Genomic DNA, 19,070 nt, shown 5'->3' with positions numbered 1-19,070 from the left:
CCGCACCTCAGGCAGATCCGTGCGTCAATTACGAGATGAGGAATGAGGAGTTGCGAGATTAATTGGGGCCTACTGAAGCTGTCGAGCCTAGGAACGAGACAGGCCGAGTAACACTGTGCAGCCTGCGCAGATCTTTGCACTTGGTCACCCAAAGTCCTTTATATGCATTATAGATCGTCTTCCGCTGCGTTTATGATAACCCCCTACTCCGCCCCAACGACATAAACCACCTCGCTCGGCCTGACAAAAAGCGCCCTCAGCCCCTCTTTGCCAACCCACTCCCCCTGGCCCTGAGCAGGACTAACAAAGGGGCTCGCACTCCGTTTAGATCCTCTCCCTGACCCTCTTTCCCCTCCCATCCCTCCCAGTCCCCCCGATCCCCCTCCACCCACAATACCCCCTCCGAGACCCCCGCCTAGACCCAAACCCAGCCCAACACCCGCGCCTGCAGCGGCGCTGTGAGCCTTCCCACCCGCCTTCCTGATTTCCTCCCTTATACTATCGATTTTCCGCTGCCTCGCCGCCCTGATCTCATACTCCGCCTCCGCCCCTGCGTCCTGCTCAGTCTGCACCGGGTCCGTATGTGTCAGATGAAAATAGTGGACCCCGGCTTGACTGCCCGCGGGGAGAGTATCGACACCGAAACGGTCTAGGTCTTCCGCCTCGATTCCGACCCAAGGTCCTTTTGCCTACCACATCAGCTCATCTCCTCATTGGTACGGCAGGTACTCACATTGCTGAGGTAGCCAATATACTTGACCTGGGCTCGGAAACGCGCCCGCCTGCCCTCCAGAGAAACAATACACGGTATCCCCACCCGCAAGCTCACACCTCGACCCTTGAATGGCCGAGTCCCATCCCTTATCTCCAGCTCCTCCAGTTTCGCCGGCGGGTCCGGCCGACGCGGCGGGTCAAATGCAGACGCCGGATGACCAGATGAAGGGAGCCGAGTCGACATGGTAGATCGGATACTCCCCGAACTGACTTTCCGGGCCGTCCGAGGCATCGCCACTGGAGGCGGGAGTTTTCTGGAGCCCAAAGATGGGGACGCGGAGGAGATTAAGGGGGATAAGGCAGATTCGGACGTGTCGGACGGTAAACGGATAACCGGGTCCGTTTCGCCCGTCTCGCTCGACCGGGGCGTACGTGCTTCGTGATCGTCCGCGGTAGAAGCGGAGGAGGACCGGTTGGTCGGTATTTGGAGATTGGATCTCCCGACGGCGCCGGAAGTTGGAGCGGATGGAAAGGGCGCTTGTGGGGCAGATTTAGGCCCAAGCCGGCTCTTTTGCGGTGAGAGGCCGGACGCCCGTGCACCGGATGTCGTGGCTACGGAGGGGTTCCGTGGTCTGAGCGGAACAGGCGGAGAGGTCGTTGGAAGAGGAGGCGCATTCCGGAGCGTGCTAGCAGTGGAGATGGGTCTGCTTCGACCAGCTACCGAAGCAGTAGTCGCGACTGAAGTCGTGCGCGACCGAGCCGACGCAACGGAAGCGGCCGAGTCCAGCCGACTCCGCGCTGCGCTTGATACGGAAGCCGCCGACCCCGCGGGTTTGAGCGTGGTCTTCGCCTGGGGCGTCCGGACCGTCTTGGCCGCTTCACCAGCCCGGACAGCAGGGACAGCAGGGACAGCAGGAACCGGCGGGACAGGCGGTACCGAGACCTTTGCCGCGGTTGGCTTAGGCGTTCTCGTCGATGAGACAGAAGGCGCCCGATCGGCCGCCGCCGATGGCGTCGTTGAGCGTAGCGATGGAGTAGGCGCCGTTTTGACCCCTATACCCGTCTTGGGCGTGGTTGTTCCGCTCGTCCGGGTCGTTGCAGTCGACTTGGTGGTCCGAGTCGAGCGCACAGAGCTGATCGATGGAGTCGGTTTCGGCGACGCCGCTCTGGTCGAGGAGACAGTCGTAGCGCCCGTGACCTTACTGCCCTCTCCGACCACTCCATCAATAGCCTTCTCTTTGCCCTTCCCATTCACCACCGCCGTCCCCGCTAACGATCCACGGGAGACAAGCGGCCTGATCCCTCCACTCAATGTCTCGCGCTTGATCCCCACTCTACTCCTCACACTCGGCGTGGGACTCCCATCCCTCTCTTCCACAGTCTTCTCCGCTGCAGCTGCCGCTGCGCTGACCCGCCTTCCTCCACTCCCTATGGACACCTTATTCCCCGTTCTCGCCGCTGTCGGACTACGGGCCTGCGGTCCAGTCATCGGCGCCGGTGCCGAAAGCGGAGAAGCCTCCCTGGGCCGTACTGAGCGATTCGAAGCAGCGGAGGCCGTCGAAGCCGCAGATGACAGTCTGAGCCGGCGAAGACCATTTGGTTCGGCCGTCCCTGTGCCATTGGAAGGTTCGCGCCGAGTAGGAGAGAGAGGGACACGCGAGGAAGAAGCGACGGAGGATCGGCCGGAAGAGGTTTCGCCCAGAGAGACGATCTTGGAGATTGTCCGTGGAATACCGGACCGGGTGGTCTGGGGTGTCGTTCGGCGCGGAGTTGGCGAGGTGGACACTGAGTAGATTTCTTTATCGTCCACTTCTATCGCTATTGAGTTAGCTCTCATTTTCGTCATGACTCAACCTATTGAGACGTAGACATACCATCGGCGATCTCCTTCATTGCCCAATTCTCCAAGCCCAAGAAGCCCCCCGTCTCCCGGATCTGCATCCACCGTCTCCGCATGTGAGCCACCACCCCATCTTTGGCGCTCTCGACCAGCTGCCGCCCTCTCGAACGGAGGGGCAGAGCCGTCTGCATCGTTTCGGGATTACTCCTGAGCAGAATGGACGACACAAGAGCCTGAGCGTCAGCTTGACTCCTCCTGGACACATAATAAGCTCACCTGGTACACCCTCGGCGCCTCGACGCACTTCTTGGCCGTCGCCACACAGTCCACTAAATCCTTCATCACCCCCTCTACCAGATCCGCACTGAACCCTTTCCCGTCCAGCAGCTCCCACAATTCCGTCCCCTCCGCCACCGCTCCAAAGCTGTCCACTAGCATCTCCCGCACGAACTCTTCCACATCATCCACCATCTTCTCTAGTCCTTCCACCCACGCAGCCGCCGCGCTCCCTTTTGACCGGATGGCAGCTTCCATCCTTGCTTTGAGCTGGCTGACCGAGCGGAAGGCCGAGATGATGTTCTTGGGATTGATGGATGATTTCACAGCTTGGACAAGGTCCTGCTGTTGGTCTGGGGGAGCAAGTCCGACCTCGCGTCCCCAACTCCCCCCCCACCCTGCAACCAGGTACCGCCTTGCCGCCTGAGCCAGGGCGACATTCCCTACATCCTCTTCTAGACCAAATCGCCAGACCCGGGCCACCCGTACGACGCACCGTTTGCAATGACACCGCGCATAGTCGAGACCGTGACAAAAGTCCCAGACGATCCGAGCTGTGACTTCCTCAATGAGGCTATCGAGCTGGAGGTACGCCGCCGCCCTGTAGATCTGGAACGCGGTGGTAAGGTCGAACGTCCGATTTGAGAAATCGAGGTGGCCGGCGTAGATGTACCCGAGGCAGAAATGGAGGGATGCGGGTGTGAAGGGCGGGGTAGTGAGGTGGATATCGACCGTCCCGTTCGGGAGCGACGGAGAGAGGAATGACGAGGTATTGAGGAGGAGAGCAGCAAAGTACGGGGACCGCGAAACGAGAATGAACCGGTGTGCTGCGAATACCGCGGTGGACGAAAGAGAGTCGGTCGATTCGTCCGAGTCAGAACTACCGCCACCGTCGTCCGAGAGGGCAGTATCGAGGTGTATCCGGACGTCGACATATAGCTTGGATCGCCACATGTACGTCAAGTCCTGGCCGAGCCGATCGCGCCGCTCGTCCTGGTTCCCCCTTCGGCCTAGCGAGTCTCGGATAGACCCGCCAGCTACGACACCCTCATCCTCCGATATCCACTCGACAACGTCCCCGAACCCTTCGCCGGTATATAGCCATTCCAGCTGCGCTTGGAAAAGCTCGGGCGTGTCGCCGTGGGTGAGCCGCATGACCCCGTCAGAGCCGGTACTGGGTCCACCGCGGAGGGTGGCATCTGAGTACGCGGTCTGAACGGACAGAGAGCTCGGGGCGCGAAAGGATGACGGCGGCGAATTGGGCCGGGACGAGAAGAGCGGCGGAAGGAGATGCGAAGAGGAAGGGGAAGGGGAGCGTAGGGTGGGCGAGCGCGAGAAGGGCCGAGTGAGAAAGTATCGGTCCTTGAATGCTTCTACTGAATCAGCTATATCCTCAGTGCCAGAGATCATCTAGACGTACTTGGCGCCCGAGCGTAAATGACCGCTACATCATCAGCTCCATCCCACCACGCCTTCCAACCCCTTACTCACCCTTATGTCCCCATATCCGATCCCCTCCATTCTCCGTCTCCCAGCTGACATCCCCAAACCTCTCCTTTGCATGCCCAAACAACGCCGTCAGGTCCCTCGCCCAAATCTCCGTCGACTGCCCTACGCGAGTTTCGACCGTCGCGAATTGTGAAGGCGACGCGCCTGACCCAGGACGCGTTCGTTGGACCGTCATGCCGGGTTCACGAGCTGCGGACGCGTCGTATTCTCCTGCTGAGGCGCATAGCGATGTCCCGACAGGGAAATGCTGGCCGAAAAGTGTAAAGGGAAGAGGTGTAAGAAGGTTCAAAGTCCTCGTTGTCAAAGCTTCAATTAGGTTTGTTTGAGCGCCAGACACGAGACTTTGAAACACGGCAACGTCATAGGGAGAATCGCTGCTTGGGGCGGATGATGTGGTATTGGGGTTGAAGCTACGGCGCTACTGCACTGTGTGGAGCACGGCCAGCCGTCAAGCCTAGAACTACTGGTAGATACATGTAAATAAACGCTTAGTCGACGCCCTACTACGCCATCCCGATCATTCGCACCCCATTATCCCTTTCCCCTCCCCACCCGCTCATTCTGACCGCCCCGCTCTCCCCACTCGACTCCCCGCTCAGAGCAGGCGCAGCAGCCACCACCCTCGACATCCGCTTCTCCGATACCGCCTCCTCCTTCTCCCTCTCCTCCGCCATCTTCCTCTCATACCTCAACTCTGATCTCCGCTTCTTCGCCTCCACAACCCTCTCCTTATGTTCCACACCAGCCACCGAGCGCTCCAGGATGACATCCAGCTTTGCATCCGACGCGACCAGCGCCTCCAGATCGCGTCTAGGATCAAACGGTTTCGAGACGGGTTTGATGAGGCTATCGACCGGATGTCGCAGGTTCCGTAATTCCGCCATTGCTGCTCTCCTCGCTTCCTTGGCTGAAGCCTCCGCCTCGGGGTCTTTGGGCAATACCAATCCCTCCAGGATCTCCCTCTCCGCCTGTGTCTGCGCTTTCGCTTCCAGCAATAAAGCCTGGAATCGCCTACGCAGAGGCAACGGGACATCCGCCTTCCGAACGAACAGCTCCACTTGCCAGAACCACCCCGTCGCGACTGACACCCGAGGCCCGGGTATGTGGAACCAGTCGGCGTGGGTCGGATCACCGTCCGTGCGTGCGTGCCGTATCTGCAAAGCCTGGAGCCATTCGGCGCGGACTGCCTTGACAGACGCAAGCGCGGATGCGAGGATGTGGTTGAGGAGCGGCATGTCGCCCGCAGTGACGGTATGCCGAATGAGAACAGATATTGTTTCGGCTTGGAGGCGGGTGGTGGGGTATGCGAGGTGTGGAGGGTAAGTGGATGAAGAGGGGTCGGGGGATGTGTGGAGTGATAGAGGGAAGAAATCGCTGAAAGTTGGGGGACCTGGAGCGGGTACGAAGGGAAGTTGTTCAAGATGAGCTGTAGCGTCAATTTCGATGGCTCCGGCATGAGTGGTATTGGGACTTACGAGGGAGATCATGACCGCCTCGAGCTACGGTAGGGTCCGCCCCTACAGCAGCCACAAATGGTGTCATGGTCTCTAACACCTTCTCAGGCTTCCCTCTTAGCCGCCCAAACCACCCCATCCCCTTCGTTACCTCCGCCTCCTTGCTCATCATCCCGCTCAACGTCGGTACCTCCCCCTCATCCTCGCCAGCTTCAGCACGGTTCTGCTCTGCTGCCTCCTCCCACCCATCCTCTGCCAGCACCTCGTACGTGCTGAGCATCTTCCAAACCTTCCCCTTCCTCCCCCAGTAATCCACCAGCGCATGCACGTGCACTCCCTTCAACCTCTCCCCCTTCTCCCCCAGCGTCAGGTACTTCATATCCACCCCATACGCCTTCTTGCATACATCCTCCAGCACCACGTCCAGGTTGGCCAATACCTCCGGCGTCTTGATGCGCCGCTTGGCCGAGTCGATGGCCTGGATGAGAAGGGTTGTGCTGACGTTCCGAGGGGTGAGGTCGAACGTGGTCATATCGCCTAGGATCTGCCAAATGATGCGGGAGATCCGGCTGGCGAGGGCTCCCGAGATGGACGCGGGCTCTTTGGGTTCGAGCCACTCGACGAGCGCGTGCAGCCGAGAGTCTATCATTCGTATGTCCATGGGTAGGCCTTTCAGGCGCATCCCGTCCGCGAACGCCTCGGCGGTAGGCATGTCTCCGACGTCGCCGAGGACATGGAACGCGAACCGGTAATCTGAAGGCCGAGGTCCAGCCTTCACGCCGTCCTCCGCCGGCGTCAGGTTCTCCATGTCCTGCAGCACCTGCTGGAGCCGAACTCCGTACCTCGCCGCCCGCCTCCGTATCGCCGCATTCTGATTGTCATTCTTTGACCCCGAGTGTGAGACGACAGACCCGATGTCAAAGTTCTCCGGCGAGGGTACCACCCCGCGCAATACCCGCTGCATGGTATTGGGATGGAGACTCGCGCGAGCAGCGACCGAGAGCCGGGCGTATTGCCTCCAGATGGTCGTAGCGAGGACAGCATCTCGCCGTGCCCGGGATAGGTAAAGGTAGTGATGTAAAGCACGGAGGCTGCGAGAGTCCGAGTCCGAGAAGGATGAGAGATACTGCTGAAGAGGGGTATCGAGGGGGCGGTGGGAGGTGAAAAAGCTGGACGAGGGGTCGTCGGAGCTTGTGGATCCGGTGGAAGGAGGAGGGGTGCGGGTGGCGTAGTTGGATGGCCCAGCTTGGTTCTGCAGCTCCGCCGGGGTCGGTGTCCGCGACCAGAGTGTTTGCGGCTGAGCTTCGACGGCCGGTGCAGGAGCTGGTGAAGTTGCGGCGGTTGAGGCAAAGCGGAGGGGTATGAATTGCCTGTACCAGATCAGCTGCCCATACTCTTTGCTCATTCTTTTGCCTGCAACTCACCTAGACTTCATACCCTGCTCCAAAGCTATCCTCCTCAATCTCCAAGCCGTCTTCATCCTGTTTATCTGACAGCGAGTGGGACCAGTGTGGACGGCTGGCTTGCTTGCTGGTCTTCAGTCTTTAGTCAAAAAGTCCGGACCACCCGGCAGGTCATTACGTTATTGACGCACGGATCAACGCGCCGGAGCTGCCACAGCGCGATATCGCCGCTGGCTCTGCGGAGTTTCGCCGAAACCCCTTTTGCCCCGCAGCCAAATCGCCACGTGGTGATCCCGCGAAATTCGCCCAACCTCTGCCCTTGCGTGCAGCGTTGATTTGCCTTTCTTCTATCCTTCAAGTACACCCCCCGCCCACACCATACTACAATGGTGAGTAGCCGCAGCAGTCGGAGGGACCGACACGATCCCGGACAGAAAATTAGGGAGAACAGGAGCCAGCGTAGAGGAGGGGAAGTGCTGGAGGAATTGCTGGACCGGGCATGCTGCGTGAGGAAGTGCAAGAGGGCGGAGCAGAAGAGGGCGGACGGATGGGAATAGCACCTGTCAGGCCATAGCTAACATTGCCAGCCTTCCCAAAAGCGTTTCGTCATCAAGCAGAAGCTTGCCAAGAAGGCTCGTCAGAACCGGCCCATTCCCCAATGGTTCCGTTTGAAGACAGACGGTAAGTTAGACCTTGTATGAAGACTGGTTACTTGAGCTGATCTTTTAGGTGCCATCCAATATAACGCCAAGCGTCGCCACTGGCGCCGGACGAAGCTCAACCTCTAAAACCCCTACCTATCACTTCTTTCGTCCCTTCTACTCTTGCGCGCCGACTCTACACTTTTTACCGGATACCCGACGATGGATATGTGGTGGAGGGAGGGAGGAGGTGTGCTGGGATAGGGGGATACTGGGATATGGGGGATCTTTTGGCGGTTGGGGGAGAGAAGGGGGTTTGGAGGAGATTGGGGAGAGAATGATGGGCCGGACTCTTGTCTAGAGCAGACGGGGGGACGGCTTGTACAACTACAGCATGGAGGGTATGGATCACCGTGCTCGACTGCAAAGCTGGGGCTGGGAGGATCTCAGGCGACAACGAGAGCCGAGGGGCGTATGTGGCTTATCGTTACTGACGAGACTGACTTGAACTGCACTCGACCCATCATTATAGCCGCCGCCGTCGCCGATGCTGTCATAGGCTGGAGGAGGCGATAATCTGGACCGCTCGTAGGGAGTGCTCGGTGGTAGAGACGAGGCTTTCGGTACGAGCAGTGCTGCCAAATGCAGACAGGGAGGAATTGGCTTTCGTTTGGATGCCACAACCGAATCTCTACTACATTTTCTGCATCATAATTTCTACTCAAGCCATCTGTACTCGAACAAGCTATCAAACTAAATACTGAATCAAACTGTACGGACACCTATCTATCGCGACCTAACTCGATGTAGCCCCCTTCCAACACCCGTCTGCCCTCTCTCGCCCAACCCGCGACTGTTCCCGACTCTCCGCCGTATCACTCCCGCTTCCAGCGGAGCTTGATCGCTCCCCGGTGTGTCCGCCTCGCGTTTGTTAACCTGACATGGTAGGGCCGCAAGAGGGATGATAGCAAGAGGGGGGTTTGGATGTTTATTGCCTAAGCGGGGATAGGGCCGGTCAAACCGCCAGGTCCGAAGTGAGAGTGGTGGGGACCCTCATGGTGGCCATGGTGACCGCGACGGGCATGGTGATGGTGGGGTCCATGCGGGGGAGGACCGCGAGGGCCGTGGCCATCAAAGCCGCCGTGGTGGTGCCCTTGAAGACCGTGCGGGCCATGGCCGTGTGGTCCACCATATCCTCGACCGCCGCCGTGTTGGGCCGGGCCGTGGTGCTCCGGAGCCTTGAACCCTGCCCAGGCGGGAGGGGAGTGCGCCCTGCCGCCGTAGTGCGGGCCAGGACCGTGGTGCTTGTGGTGCGGGTGCCCGTGATGAGGCTTGCGGTGGTGCGGCGAGGGAGGCGAACCACGGTGGCTGTGGTGGCCATGGCCATGGTGAGTGGGTGGACCGTGGGGGTGATGATGGCCGTGCGGACCGTGGGGCTGCGGGGGAGGAGGAGGAGGAGGAGGGAAGGGGTGCCCGTGTCCCGGAGGAGGGGGAGGGCCATGGTGGCCATGATGGCCAGGAGGTCCGTGGGGTCCTTGAGGGTGGTGCGGGCCATGATTCCCGGGACGACCGTAGTGGTGGGGGTGATGACCGTGAAAGGGATCTCCGAGGGCGCTAGCGCTGTCGACCGAGCCGTTGCTGGAAGACAGGCTAGACTTATCGTCGTCGTCGTGCTCCGGCTCAGAGACGGCGTCAAGGTGGAGATTGGCGGTCTGCTGCTCCACCTCGTGAACCGCGTTCTCGGACGAAGGGGACTTGGGGATGTCAGGTAGCTGCATGATGTAGATTGATTAGTGGTATTGATATGAGTGGCGAGTGGCGAATACAGAAATCTCTGTCAGAATCGGCGGAGACTTTATAGCTCATTGATCAAGATGACGCGCAGCGCTTACGCAGTGTCCACTCGCAATAGCAGCACTGCGACAGTGTAGCGCAGTACTGGGGCCAGACTAGTGCCGCCCCGGCGGAGGTCCCTGCGGAAAGCGCAGTCTGAGAGTCAGAGAAAGCGCGGCTGAGCAACGCTGTTGCCGGCATGCGCAGATCAGGCACAACTGCGGAATGTGGCATCGTCATTTCTTGCTCCGCTGATCTGAGCTGAGTGCAAGCTGAGTGTGGCGCGTTTGCCACTCGCTTCGGTCCAAGGACGCGGTCACTAGTGCGGACATGATGCATGGGAAAGGTGACGTGGGAAGGTGGCTTCAGGCACAGGAGAGGAACGGTCTTGTAGCTACTCCATCGCTGCCTTCATGATGTACGCGGCCTCGTCTTTGCGCAAGGGTATGAAGGCGAGCACGCAAGTCTGGAGCTCGGCTTGCGGAACAGTGGACTCGTACGTCACCCGCATGCTGCCCCAGGTCGTGTGACTGGTCTGCGCATCGGATTGGTGAAAAGGATGCGCTGCAACCCTGTGCACCCGTTAGCTTACAACACCGAAGGGAACAGTAAGCTGATGGGCTATGCTCAATAATAGGTCATGGAAAATACTTGCTTCTTGGTGATCGCCATCCGGTCATCGTTCGAATGGGTAGCGCCCGCACCGGTACGGAACGCGTTTATGTGGCGCTGGGAGATGCAAGTCTCGCTGGGCTCGGGACACTGGCAGTCGTAGTCCCAGAGCGACTTGCCGTACTCGATCGCTCGCTGGGCGTTCATCTTCGTGAAGCCCCTACTTGATTAGCTGCCCGCGTGGCCGGACTGAATTGTATGGCCAACGGTGAAAGACTCACAAGTTCCCCATTGCGCCGAGGATGTCCATACTGGATGTAGTGCTGGACATGCTGGTCAATTGTTTGATAGCAGTATGGTGTCTGTGATTGCAAGTCCAGAAGCTGATCGATTGGAAAAGGAGAGTCAGAGTCAGGTCGAGACTGTAGCATGCAGATGTATATGATCATCATGGTCGTGTGAGTGTGGCCTTCGCCATCTCCTTTCAAGCGGTCCAGATCTTGAGATAAGACATGGGCTCAAGGGAAAGCGGCGAATATGGCTTCGAACCCGATAAGACGTGGACGTAGGAGATAAAGAGCAAGCCGTTCCTTGCGAGTCCAGCAGTACGGGCCGTGTAGGTTTACTTGGCGGAGAGATTACTACTGATCAGCAATCCTGATGACCCGGAGGGCCTGCTCTGCGCAGTCGCCCATGCCTTTATATTGCCGTCGGCACAAGGGAGTGAAACAAAGTACCAGTACTCAGACGTCTGGTATCATGGACTGTCGTCGCCGGCATAGAGATTCATAAACCCAACATTGCTAAGCTGGCTCTCGTCTGGCTCGCCTGCCGGTAATAAGAGATAATGTTTAGTACGCCGTGATAGAAAAATGGTACGTCAGCCTCCATGTCCTCGCACCCGTCGTTCACAATAGCGGTAGGACTTTCTTGAGCCGCGATATCGTCGGGATGAGTAGGATCGAATTAGTGGACCGCCGCCCGAGCGATTATATGGCCGAGAAGCATGTCGCCACCCGTCCTTTCGTGTCAGCATAGGCAGGCCGTTGGATGACCCCTTTCGTTGCAAGGACGCCTTTTTTGGCCTTCTAATCTGGCTGATGATCAGAGTAGGCGTGGCGCCCATGGCAGACTATCCTCAGCTCTGTCTCCGTCCGCTCGCGCTTGGTTCCAGCTCGTGCTCGCCTGGACATTTTCCGCCACACGGAGTGCCACACTGAGCGATGACGCCATTGAGGAATGTGCCGGAAAGTTGGCCTCGCTTGCTCGTGTGAGCTCATCGATGACGCGCTTCTTGTCTCCTTTGTCAAAGTCTGCGAAACTCTTAAAGCCAGCTACAGCCAAGGCTTCCCCCTCAACTACGCATATCTTATCTATTCACTACCCTACTATAACCATCAATACAAAATGAGCGCCGCCCCTCTTGCCAGCACCCACGCCAGCGCCCTCCACCCGTCCGAGGTGCACGCTACCACCGGCGCCGATGGACACCCCATCCTCACCACCGGGCCCATGACGCCTTCCCTCGACTTTGACCCCAAGAAGTTCTCGGCGGGCCAGACGGGCGGTGCCCAGGACTCGGGCGCCCACGCCAACCCCCACCCCGTCGTCGCCAAGTCTGGTATCGACCTCTCTACCGGAGTCACCCGCCCCGCCGAGACCCACGCCAACTCGGGCACTTTCGAGTCCAGCAGCACCGGTACTGGCTCTGCTGAGCCCAGCGTCACTGGTCTTCGTCAACGCGCGGGATCCATCTCCAACACTGTCGGTGCCAAGGTCAACGCGGTTACCAGCAATGTCGGCGAGAAGCTCAACACGGCCGGCTCCAATGTCAGCGCGCAGGTCCAGCATGCGGCCGAGCACCCGGCGGTGCAGAATGCCAAGCAGGCGGCTTTGAAGCAGACCGACAGCTTCCGCGAGACACTCGGCCGGTACCCCATCATCGTCAACGCTGAGAAGCGGACGGGTGTCGACCGTGTCGCCCTCGTCATCGGCGGTGTCTTCCTGTAAGTTCCTACTCATCGCGTTTTTGACAGAGCTGACAGCCTAGCTACCTCCTTCTTATCCCCCTCAACCTCTTCGGCCTTGCTCTCCCTACCACCCAGCTCCTCACCTTCCTCCCTCCCACCTTCCTCGCCCTCCGCACCCTTGACAGCCCCAACGAGGAGCGCACCAAGACCCTCCTGTCCTACTTTGTCGTCTTTGGATTTGTCCAGTTCGCCGAGAGCTTGATGGCAGGTTTCCTTGAGCGCAAGATTCGTAAGTTTCCATCTCATTCCGCCTTGACAGAGGACCCTCGCTGACGTTCAGCCCAATACTACACCGTCAAGCTCATCTTCCTTGCCTACCTCATCCACCCCAAGACCAAGGTAAGCTCAGTCACCACCTGAATCCAGGTCGTGCTCCAGCTGACAATGCAGGGAGCACGCAAGATTCACTCCTCCGTCCTCCGCCCCCTTCTAGCCCGTGCCCAGCAGGTCCAGAAGTCCGCCGACAGCCACGTCTCCACCCCGCCCACTACCAAGCCTTCTTCCGGCGCCACCGTCAACAGCCCCTCCTTCCCTACTTCCGACATCCCCTCCGCCCGTACCTCCGGCTTCACCAACGCGACCTCCAACTCCACCAGCTCGGGCGCGCCCGCCGGTTACGGTGTCCCCCCCTCGTCCGCTCAGGGCTCTACCCTCGGTGGGTCCGGAGCTGGCCAGATCCACCTCCCCAGCGGGAGCGGAACTGGTGTCGGCCAGGAGGTGCCCAAGTACTAGATTGTACGCAGGAGTAGAGATCGAGTCCGACAGACTGTAGCCTATAGAGAAGATCACACACGTTTTGATATGAAATGCAAGAAGATACGAGCTTTCAGGATCTACTCGAGCCAAGGTCTATACTGCAGTGCATGCCAGGACAAACATGGGGAAGTATACGAGCGCCTCCAGGGTCTACTCCAAGGTCTATATTGCAGTGCATGCCAGGACGAACATGGGGAAGTTACAGTATGCTAACAAACGGAACGAGTATGCTAGGCATTGAATGCAAGATGTGTTCGTTAAATGTAGGGTCGTCATAATGTCTATCTCGTCCGTCCCCTCATGCCACAAACGTCGCCAATCTCCGAACAAGCGGTACGCTCAACCACGCCGGTACATCTGTCATATCAGCCACAGTCCACCCCAGAGCTATAGAGGTGGACTTACAAGTCTCCAACCCCGCAATCTCTCTTGGTTGAGGCAATTGATACGGCCCCACCTCGTCCGTTTCTGGCGCCAACAATAGCTGATCCGACTTGTCGTCAGGCTTGACCCGCGCTGCGACAGCTTTGAGGATATCCGAGGTGATAGGCGCTTCGTAATCTGCGTTGTGGTATTGAGCGATGAGTTTTTGGATTTGGGAAGGGGAGAGGATCCAGCAGACGTCAAAGAGGATCTCGATATCGCCCATTGATGCCTGACAGATCAGTACGATGATTACATCATAGGGAGCAGCGGAAGACACACCTTCTTGAGCTGTAACAGCTTGGTTGCCTGCATGAGGTGTTCCAGCTGGAGCAAGCCCTCTGGGATATCGTGGGCTTTGCACCATTCCTCGATCCGAGTGATATTGTACTGGATTTGCATTGCTGCGGGCGTCAGCTTTTTGCCATGCCAGCGCTCCAGGCAGGCCTTGAAACTCACCCCTCTTCCACGAACAAAAGTTCCGCCTCATGATCAAATCATTGAACGCCACTTGCCCAATCAACTTCAACAGCTCCGTCACCACCTGCTGCATGACGCTCTCCTCGACGTAGTAGCTCTTCAAGCACTTCCAGACCGCATTCAGCAGATTGAGGATATCGTCCATCGTCGCCGTAGGCGCCTGGCTCGCGCTCATTCCGATGAATTTGGAGAACATCCGACCGTGCCCGTCGCTCGTGATGAAGCCCGGAAGCGCCTGCGATTCGATAAGAGCGGGGATGATGAGTTTTTGCATGACCCGCTTGATTTCGAGCATGCACGTGTGGTAGATGTTGTACTCGAGCGAGTCGAGGTCGTGCTTGACCACTTCGACGAGGCGCTCGTAGAGCTCCCAGTCGAGCGGCCGGCCAGAATTGTCGTCGTTTCCGGGAGCGATACCTTGCTTGGCGTCCGCCTCGGCGATGCAGATGAACGAGAGGATTTCGTGTACGTTGGTGAGCCAGAAGATACCCGGTTGGATGACATCTTCTCCCTTGAATTGCTATATCTTCAGCAAAAGCCTTCCTCGATTTGCAGTTTACTCACCATAACATATGCCTGGACAGTCTGCATGACATTCGCCAAGAACCGCTCGCTTTCTGGAATCATTCCCAACTTCCACATCTCATTGCTGATCAGGCTGATGAGATGAGCAGGGAAGATGACCTCCTTGGCCAGTGGTGGGTTGTGCGAGCTGGGAGCCGGGATGCGGAGATCGTTGATCAGACCCTGGAGGACATCATCATCCAGCGCCACCTCGTCCGTAAGCAGACGGGAGATCTCGTCTGACGGCGAGTCGACGACGGTGGGGAGTCCGTTCGAGTCACGAGGACGAAGCGGTGCGGCGTCGTGCGGGAACATGACGGATACGGCGCGGGGATTTGCGTTGGCCTTTTTGATCGCCATAATCTCGTCGTGAGAGAGTTTGCGGGCGTGCATGCCAGTAGCCCCGTGACCTGTCGAGTGCCGCCGTTGGCGCCGCCGAGGAGCAGACGGACCCGATCCGGTCGACCCGTCTAGCTGGCGCAGACCATTTGGAAGGGTAGGGCTCGTGGGCGGTTCCCGCTGACCCCTGGTCAGGGCGTTCATCGCATTGGTGCGCGACATCTGCTCCTTCAACGCCGTGAGCTCCGCCCGGAGCGCCGACATGCTCGTCGCCGCCTCGGTCGACTTGGCGACCTCCGACTCGTGTGCCGCCGCCTTGGTATCCAGGTCGGCCGCCATGCGCTGCAGCTGCTCGGCCAACTTGGTCCGTTCCGCCTCCTTCTCTTCCGCCTGCTTGACCGCCAGGCGCAGACGCTCCTCCGCCTCCGTCTTGGCCTTGACGGCCACCTCGAACTGGCTGACAGGGACAGTTGGTACCGCTAGCTTTTCTTCCAGCTCGCGGCTCTTGGTCGTCGCCTCGTCGTGCCGCGTTTGCCACTGCACGATCTGGTGCTCCAGCGTCGACATGCGCGAGGTGAGCTCCTTATTCTCCGCCGCGCGTTTTTGGAGGTTCTGCGTAAGCTCGACCACCTTATTTTCGAGGTGATACGAGATCTCCTTGAACTTGGTGGCAGACTTGGCCTCGGCCTTGAGACCTTTGAGCTCCTTGACGGCGAGTTTGCGACGGTAGACGGATTGCAGGAGGACGACTTTGCAAACCTCGGATTTTGCTTGGCGGCGAGCGAGACTGCAATGTCAGCACTACTTCATGCTGTTATTGAGGCAACACTGGCCTTCCGCGCCAAAGGCTCTGCAGCAGGATGACCGCGTTGTCGATCTTGGCCTGCCGGCTTTCCTTTCGCGCGATGAACCCTCGAACCACTGATCACAATCAGCCACATTCCTCTGCAGCGGCGAAACACGTACCCGCTTGTATCCGAACCACCGCGTCCCTCGTCCGCACATAATCTCTCCTCGCCAACCATCCCCTGACCTGCCTCTGAATCAACGTCGCCGCCGCCTGCCTCCTCAGATCCTGGTATGCCTTCCTGGCCATCACACCGCGCCACCACGCCTGGATCCGGACCGACGCCTTGCGCATCTCCTGATACCGCTTGTATGCGATCCGGCGGCGGACATTCTTTTGCACAAGCGTGACGAGCTGGTTGATCCGGTTGGTACGTTGCGACTCGAGGAGAGCGAGCATACCCGCCCGGAAGAAGATCTTGGTCAGGCCGATCTGGTACCGGTCGTCCTCCGGGAGAGTACGTTGGAGAATGAGGGAACAGAGGGAGCGGACATCGTCGTTTCCTTGCCATTCTTTAGACGGAATGAGCATGTAGTATCTGATGATCAGCCTATAATCGGCAGACGCAGACTTCTCAACTGACCTTTCCGCGAATTCGGCAAATGTCCATCGTGAGGGATACCCCGCACAACTGATCCGGATGGTCTCGAGCACACCACACGCCCTCAACTGGCTCAAGACCTGATTCGACTCAAAGACCCACGCCTTCTTTGCCTCGTTTGGCTTGATGCACCGAATATAATGGACGTTGGTGTGGTTGATGGTGTCCATGAGGGAGATGAGCGAGTGTTTAAAGATACTCCCGAGCGTCGGTTTCCGGGCAGTCGCACCTGCACGCTTGCCCGGCCCTGGAGCTGGCGCCGCTGTCGCCGCCGCTGTAGGCTTGACGTCCCCGTTCGCCTTGGCCGTATTGGCAGCTGAGAGCGCAGCGTCCAATACTTCCCGGAGGAACTCGTTCGAACTCCCCTGGAGAAGCGCGAGGTGTTCGTCCGGGACGGTATCGCGATTCTTGTCGATGAAACCCTCAACGTCATACGTCACGTCCAGGGCGTAATGGGCGATGGTAAAGGCGTTCTGATTGAACCGAGGCTTTTTGAAGACCTTGTTGTTTTCCGGCTTGGCGAGCTGGGAGTGCAGCTTGGTGGCCAGCGATGCGTCTGCACCGGCCGGTAGACGGGATTCTTCGTCGAGCAGCGTGAGGATACCCATCTTGCCCTCAATAATGTCGATGCAGGCTTGATTGTCCGAGAAGTCGATGAATGTCCAGTTGATCTGCTCGCGCACATACTCTTCTTGCTCGAGCTAGTGTGTCAGCTTTTGAGCCAAGACCGTAAGGGCCACGCTAGCTGCGACGCACCTTGAAGACATGCGCATTGAACTCCTGTTGCAGCTTCTCGTTCGCCCAGTTGATACAGAATTGCTCAAACGAGTTCTTCTTGAAGTGCTCAAAGCCGTACTGTCTGATCAGCTGATGGCGTACCGCTCGGATAATGACCAGGAGTCAACCTACGATATCCAGCACTCCAATAAACTTGGTCGACCGCTCGGCTTTGCCCTCCCCGCACAAGCTCTCATTCACCACGCCTACCAGCCACTGTTTCGTCAGCTCTCTTCCGCCTACGATGCGACCATTAGAACTCACATCAAACAGACACGAATACACAAACTTGGCCACCGAGTCCCTCACCACCGAAGCCGCTGCACTCCCCAAGGCCGTTACGATCTTCTCTGACCGCGTCGTAAGCTGCTTCTTGATGGTCCACTTCTTGAACTCTGCCCCCGGCAGCCCCAACAACTGCGTTGCAAGCTCCAAGCTCGCATCGTCATCCGCGAGCACCGCGTCTGTCCTCGACTGGGTGATTTTGATATTTCCCAGGTGTAGCAGCGCGGCGAGAAGCTTGAAGACGTGCCATTGTCGCTCGACGGCTATTCCGACAGTCGATAGGGCGGTCTGAGTGTCCCGGAACTCCTTGGCGTCGTCTACGCCGGGAATGGGGGTGGAGGAGGGTCCGCCGCCTGCGAGGTAGGCAAAGTCTGAGGGATTGGTAGATAGGGAGAGGTCCTTCTTCTCCTTGGACGGAGCGCCGGCGAGGAGCTGGTAGAAGATGTGATAGTTCCGTTCGGATTCGGGTTGGTAGACCAGTCGAGACCGTTCCAGGAGGTATGTCCGTATCCGAGCTCCAACGATCTCGTGTGTGTTGTCAAACAGGACCTGTGCGTCAGCTTGAGCCTCCGCAAGGGTTCACCTGCAACTCACCTCGATGTACTTTCCGAAACGAGACGAGTTGTCATTCCTCGTCGTCTTGGCATTCCCAAACGCCTCCATGATGGGATTACTAGCCAGAATCTGCCTTTCCGTCTCGCTCATCTTCTCTTCCTCTCCCCCACCTTCCGCTCTCCGCCGGGAAGAGCCTGATGCCTTGGCTGGGTCATCCACTGAGGCAAAGTACCGGAGGATGAATTTGGCAGAGACGGTCTTTCCTGCTCCACTGAATACCGTCAGCTCTGATCTTGCAGCTATTCTAGGCTCCCGCGAGTTGCGAAGAAGCTTACCTTTCTCCACTGACGACGATAGTCTGATCTCCTGCTCCCGTCTGATCTGTCCCACCTCCGCCCGTTCCTCTTCGCATACAATCCAACGCCTCCTCCGCAATGGCAAACAGGTGCGGCTCCAGCTCGCCCTTCTTCCTCCCCGAATACGCCTGAATGATCTCGGGGCCATATATCGACAAAGGGGAAAAGGGATTGAGAGCGACGAGGACTATTCCGGAGAATGTGTATGGTAGACGTTGAGAGTATCTGGTGGCTATTGCGTGCAGCACTGAAGTGTCAGCTAAGGACCCCCTTCCATCATCGAGGGTCTTACAACTCACCAGACGGCTCGTTCAAATTACTCAGCGCTGACAGATCCTCCGCCGACTCGAGGATAGGCGGGTTCCTCAACGGCGGAATCACATCCTGCCCGGGCGCAGCAGTGGGCGACTGACCCCCATTCGCAGCTGCCGTCGCCGCCGTCAACGCCTCGAGGCTAAACTTGAGCGTCTTGCTTTCGGGTGAGTCGGACGTCCCTTGGTCATAAGCGACCACGAGAGAGACCTCGCCCTTGGGATCCTCGTCTGCTGGGAGGGCGATGGAGGTGATTGTGCCCGGAATCCAGGAGGTCGGCGAGTCGGCGAGCCATACTTGCGTGCCTTTTTGGTAGGTGGTCGCCATGGTTGCTGCTTAGGATTCAGGGTACGCCGCGAGAGTCTCGAGGGTGGAAGAGTGACGGGGTGACGGAGTCCGAGCTAGCGGGTGGGGGACAGTCAAAACAAAAAGGTTTAGATGATAGACAAGGAACGTCGAAAGG

General features: G+C 58.5%; 5 protein-coding genes across 5 annotated transcripts; 2 read left to right on the top strand and 3 right to left on the bottom strand.

Moving 5' to 3' along the window:
• Window positions 1-203: 203 nt before the first annotated feature.
• On the bottom strand, window positions 204-4,514 carry MKK02DRAFT_26502 (uncharacterized protein; the record flags this gene model as incomplete). Its single annotated transcript, XM_053087206.1, has 7 exons — window positions 204-689; window positions 734-1,011; window positions 1,315-1,505; window positions 2,579-2,787; window positions 2,831-4,203; window positions 4,251-4,274; window positions 4,322-4,514. 7 exons carry the CDS (start codon window positions 4,512-4,514, stop codon window positions 204-206), a joined length of 2,754 nt encoding a protein of 917 aa, XP_052945267.1.
• A 3,266-nt stretch (window positions 4,515-7,780) lies between these two features.
• MKK02DRAFT_25398 (ribosomal protein L39e) lies at window positions 7,781-7,984 on the top strand (the record flags this gene model as incomplete). The annotated part of the gene is made up of 2 exons (XM_053087032.1): window positions 7,781-7,877; window positions 7,926-7,984. Coding segments are annotated over 2 exons (156 nt in total), but the record flags the coding sequence as incomplete, so codon positions are not given.
• An 868-nt stretch (window positions 7,985-8,852) lies between these two features.
• MKK02DRAFT_44178 (uncharacterized protein) lies at window positions 8,853-10,613 on the bottom strand (the record flags this gene model as incomplete). The annotated part of the gene is made up of 4 exons (XM_053092813.1): window positions 8,853-9,475; window positions 9,730-9,826; window positions 10,322-10,502; window positions 10,564-10,613. The coding sequence occupies 4 exons, from the start codon at window positions 10,611-10,613 to the stop codon at window positions 8,853-8,855; spliced, it is 951 nt and encodes a 316-aa protein (XP_052945265.1).
• Window positions 10,614-11,689: 1,076 nt separating this feature from the next.
• On the top strand, window positions 11,690-13,044 carry MKK02DRAFT_44177 (TB2/DP1, HVA22 family-domain-containing protein; the record flags this gene model as incomplete). Its single annotated transcript, XM_053092812.1, has 4 exons — window positions 11,690-12,288; window positions 12,333-12,541; window positions 12,593-12,651; window positions 12,703-13,044. 4 exons carry the CDS (start codon window positions 11,690-11,692, stop codon window positions 13,042-13,044), a joined length of 1,209 nt encoding a protein of 402 aa, XP_052945264.1.
• Window positions 13,045-13,366: 322 nt separating this feature from the next.
• MKK02DRAFT_36721 (P-loop containing nucleoside triphosphate hydrolase protein) lies at window positions 13,367-18,934 on the bottom strand (the record flags this gene model as incomplete). Its single annotated transcript, XM_053089484.1, has 14 exons — window positions 13,367-13,425; window positions 13,474-13,723; window positions 13,774-13,895; window positions 13,951-14,491; window positions 14,536-15,661; window positions 15,702-15,795; window positions 15,841-16,259; window positions 16,305-17,023; window positions 17,079-17,177; window positions 17,232-17,315; window positions 17,364-17,933; window positions 17,979-18,210; window positions 18,275-18,542; window positions 18,595-18,934. 14 exons carry the CDS (start codon window positions 18,932-18,934, stop codon window positions 13,367-13,369), a joined length of 4,923 nt encoding a protein of 1,640 aa, XP_052945263.1.
• Between the last annotated feature and the right edge of the window lie 136 nt (window positions 18,935-19,070).

Source organism: Dioszegia hungarica, assembly GCF_025882075.1.
Source record: "Dioszegia hungarica strain PDD-24b-2 chromosome Unknown MKK02contig_8, whole genome shotgun sequence".
In the NCBI taxonomy this organism is placed as follows: Eukaryota; Fungi; Basidiomycota; class Tremellomycetes; order Tremellales; family Bulleribasidiaceae; genus Dioszegia; species Dioszegia hungarica.
This window is presented reverse-complemented; position numbering and strand designations above follow the sequence as displayed.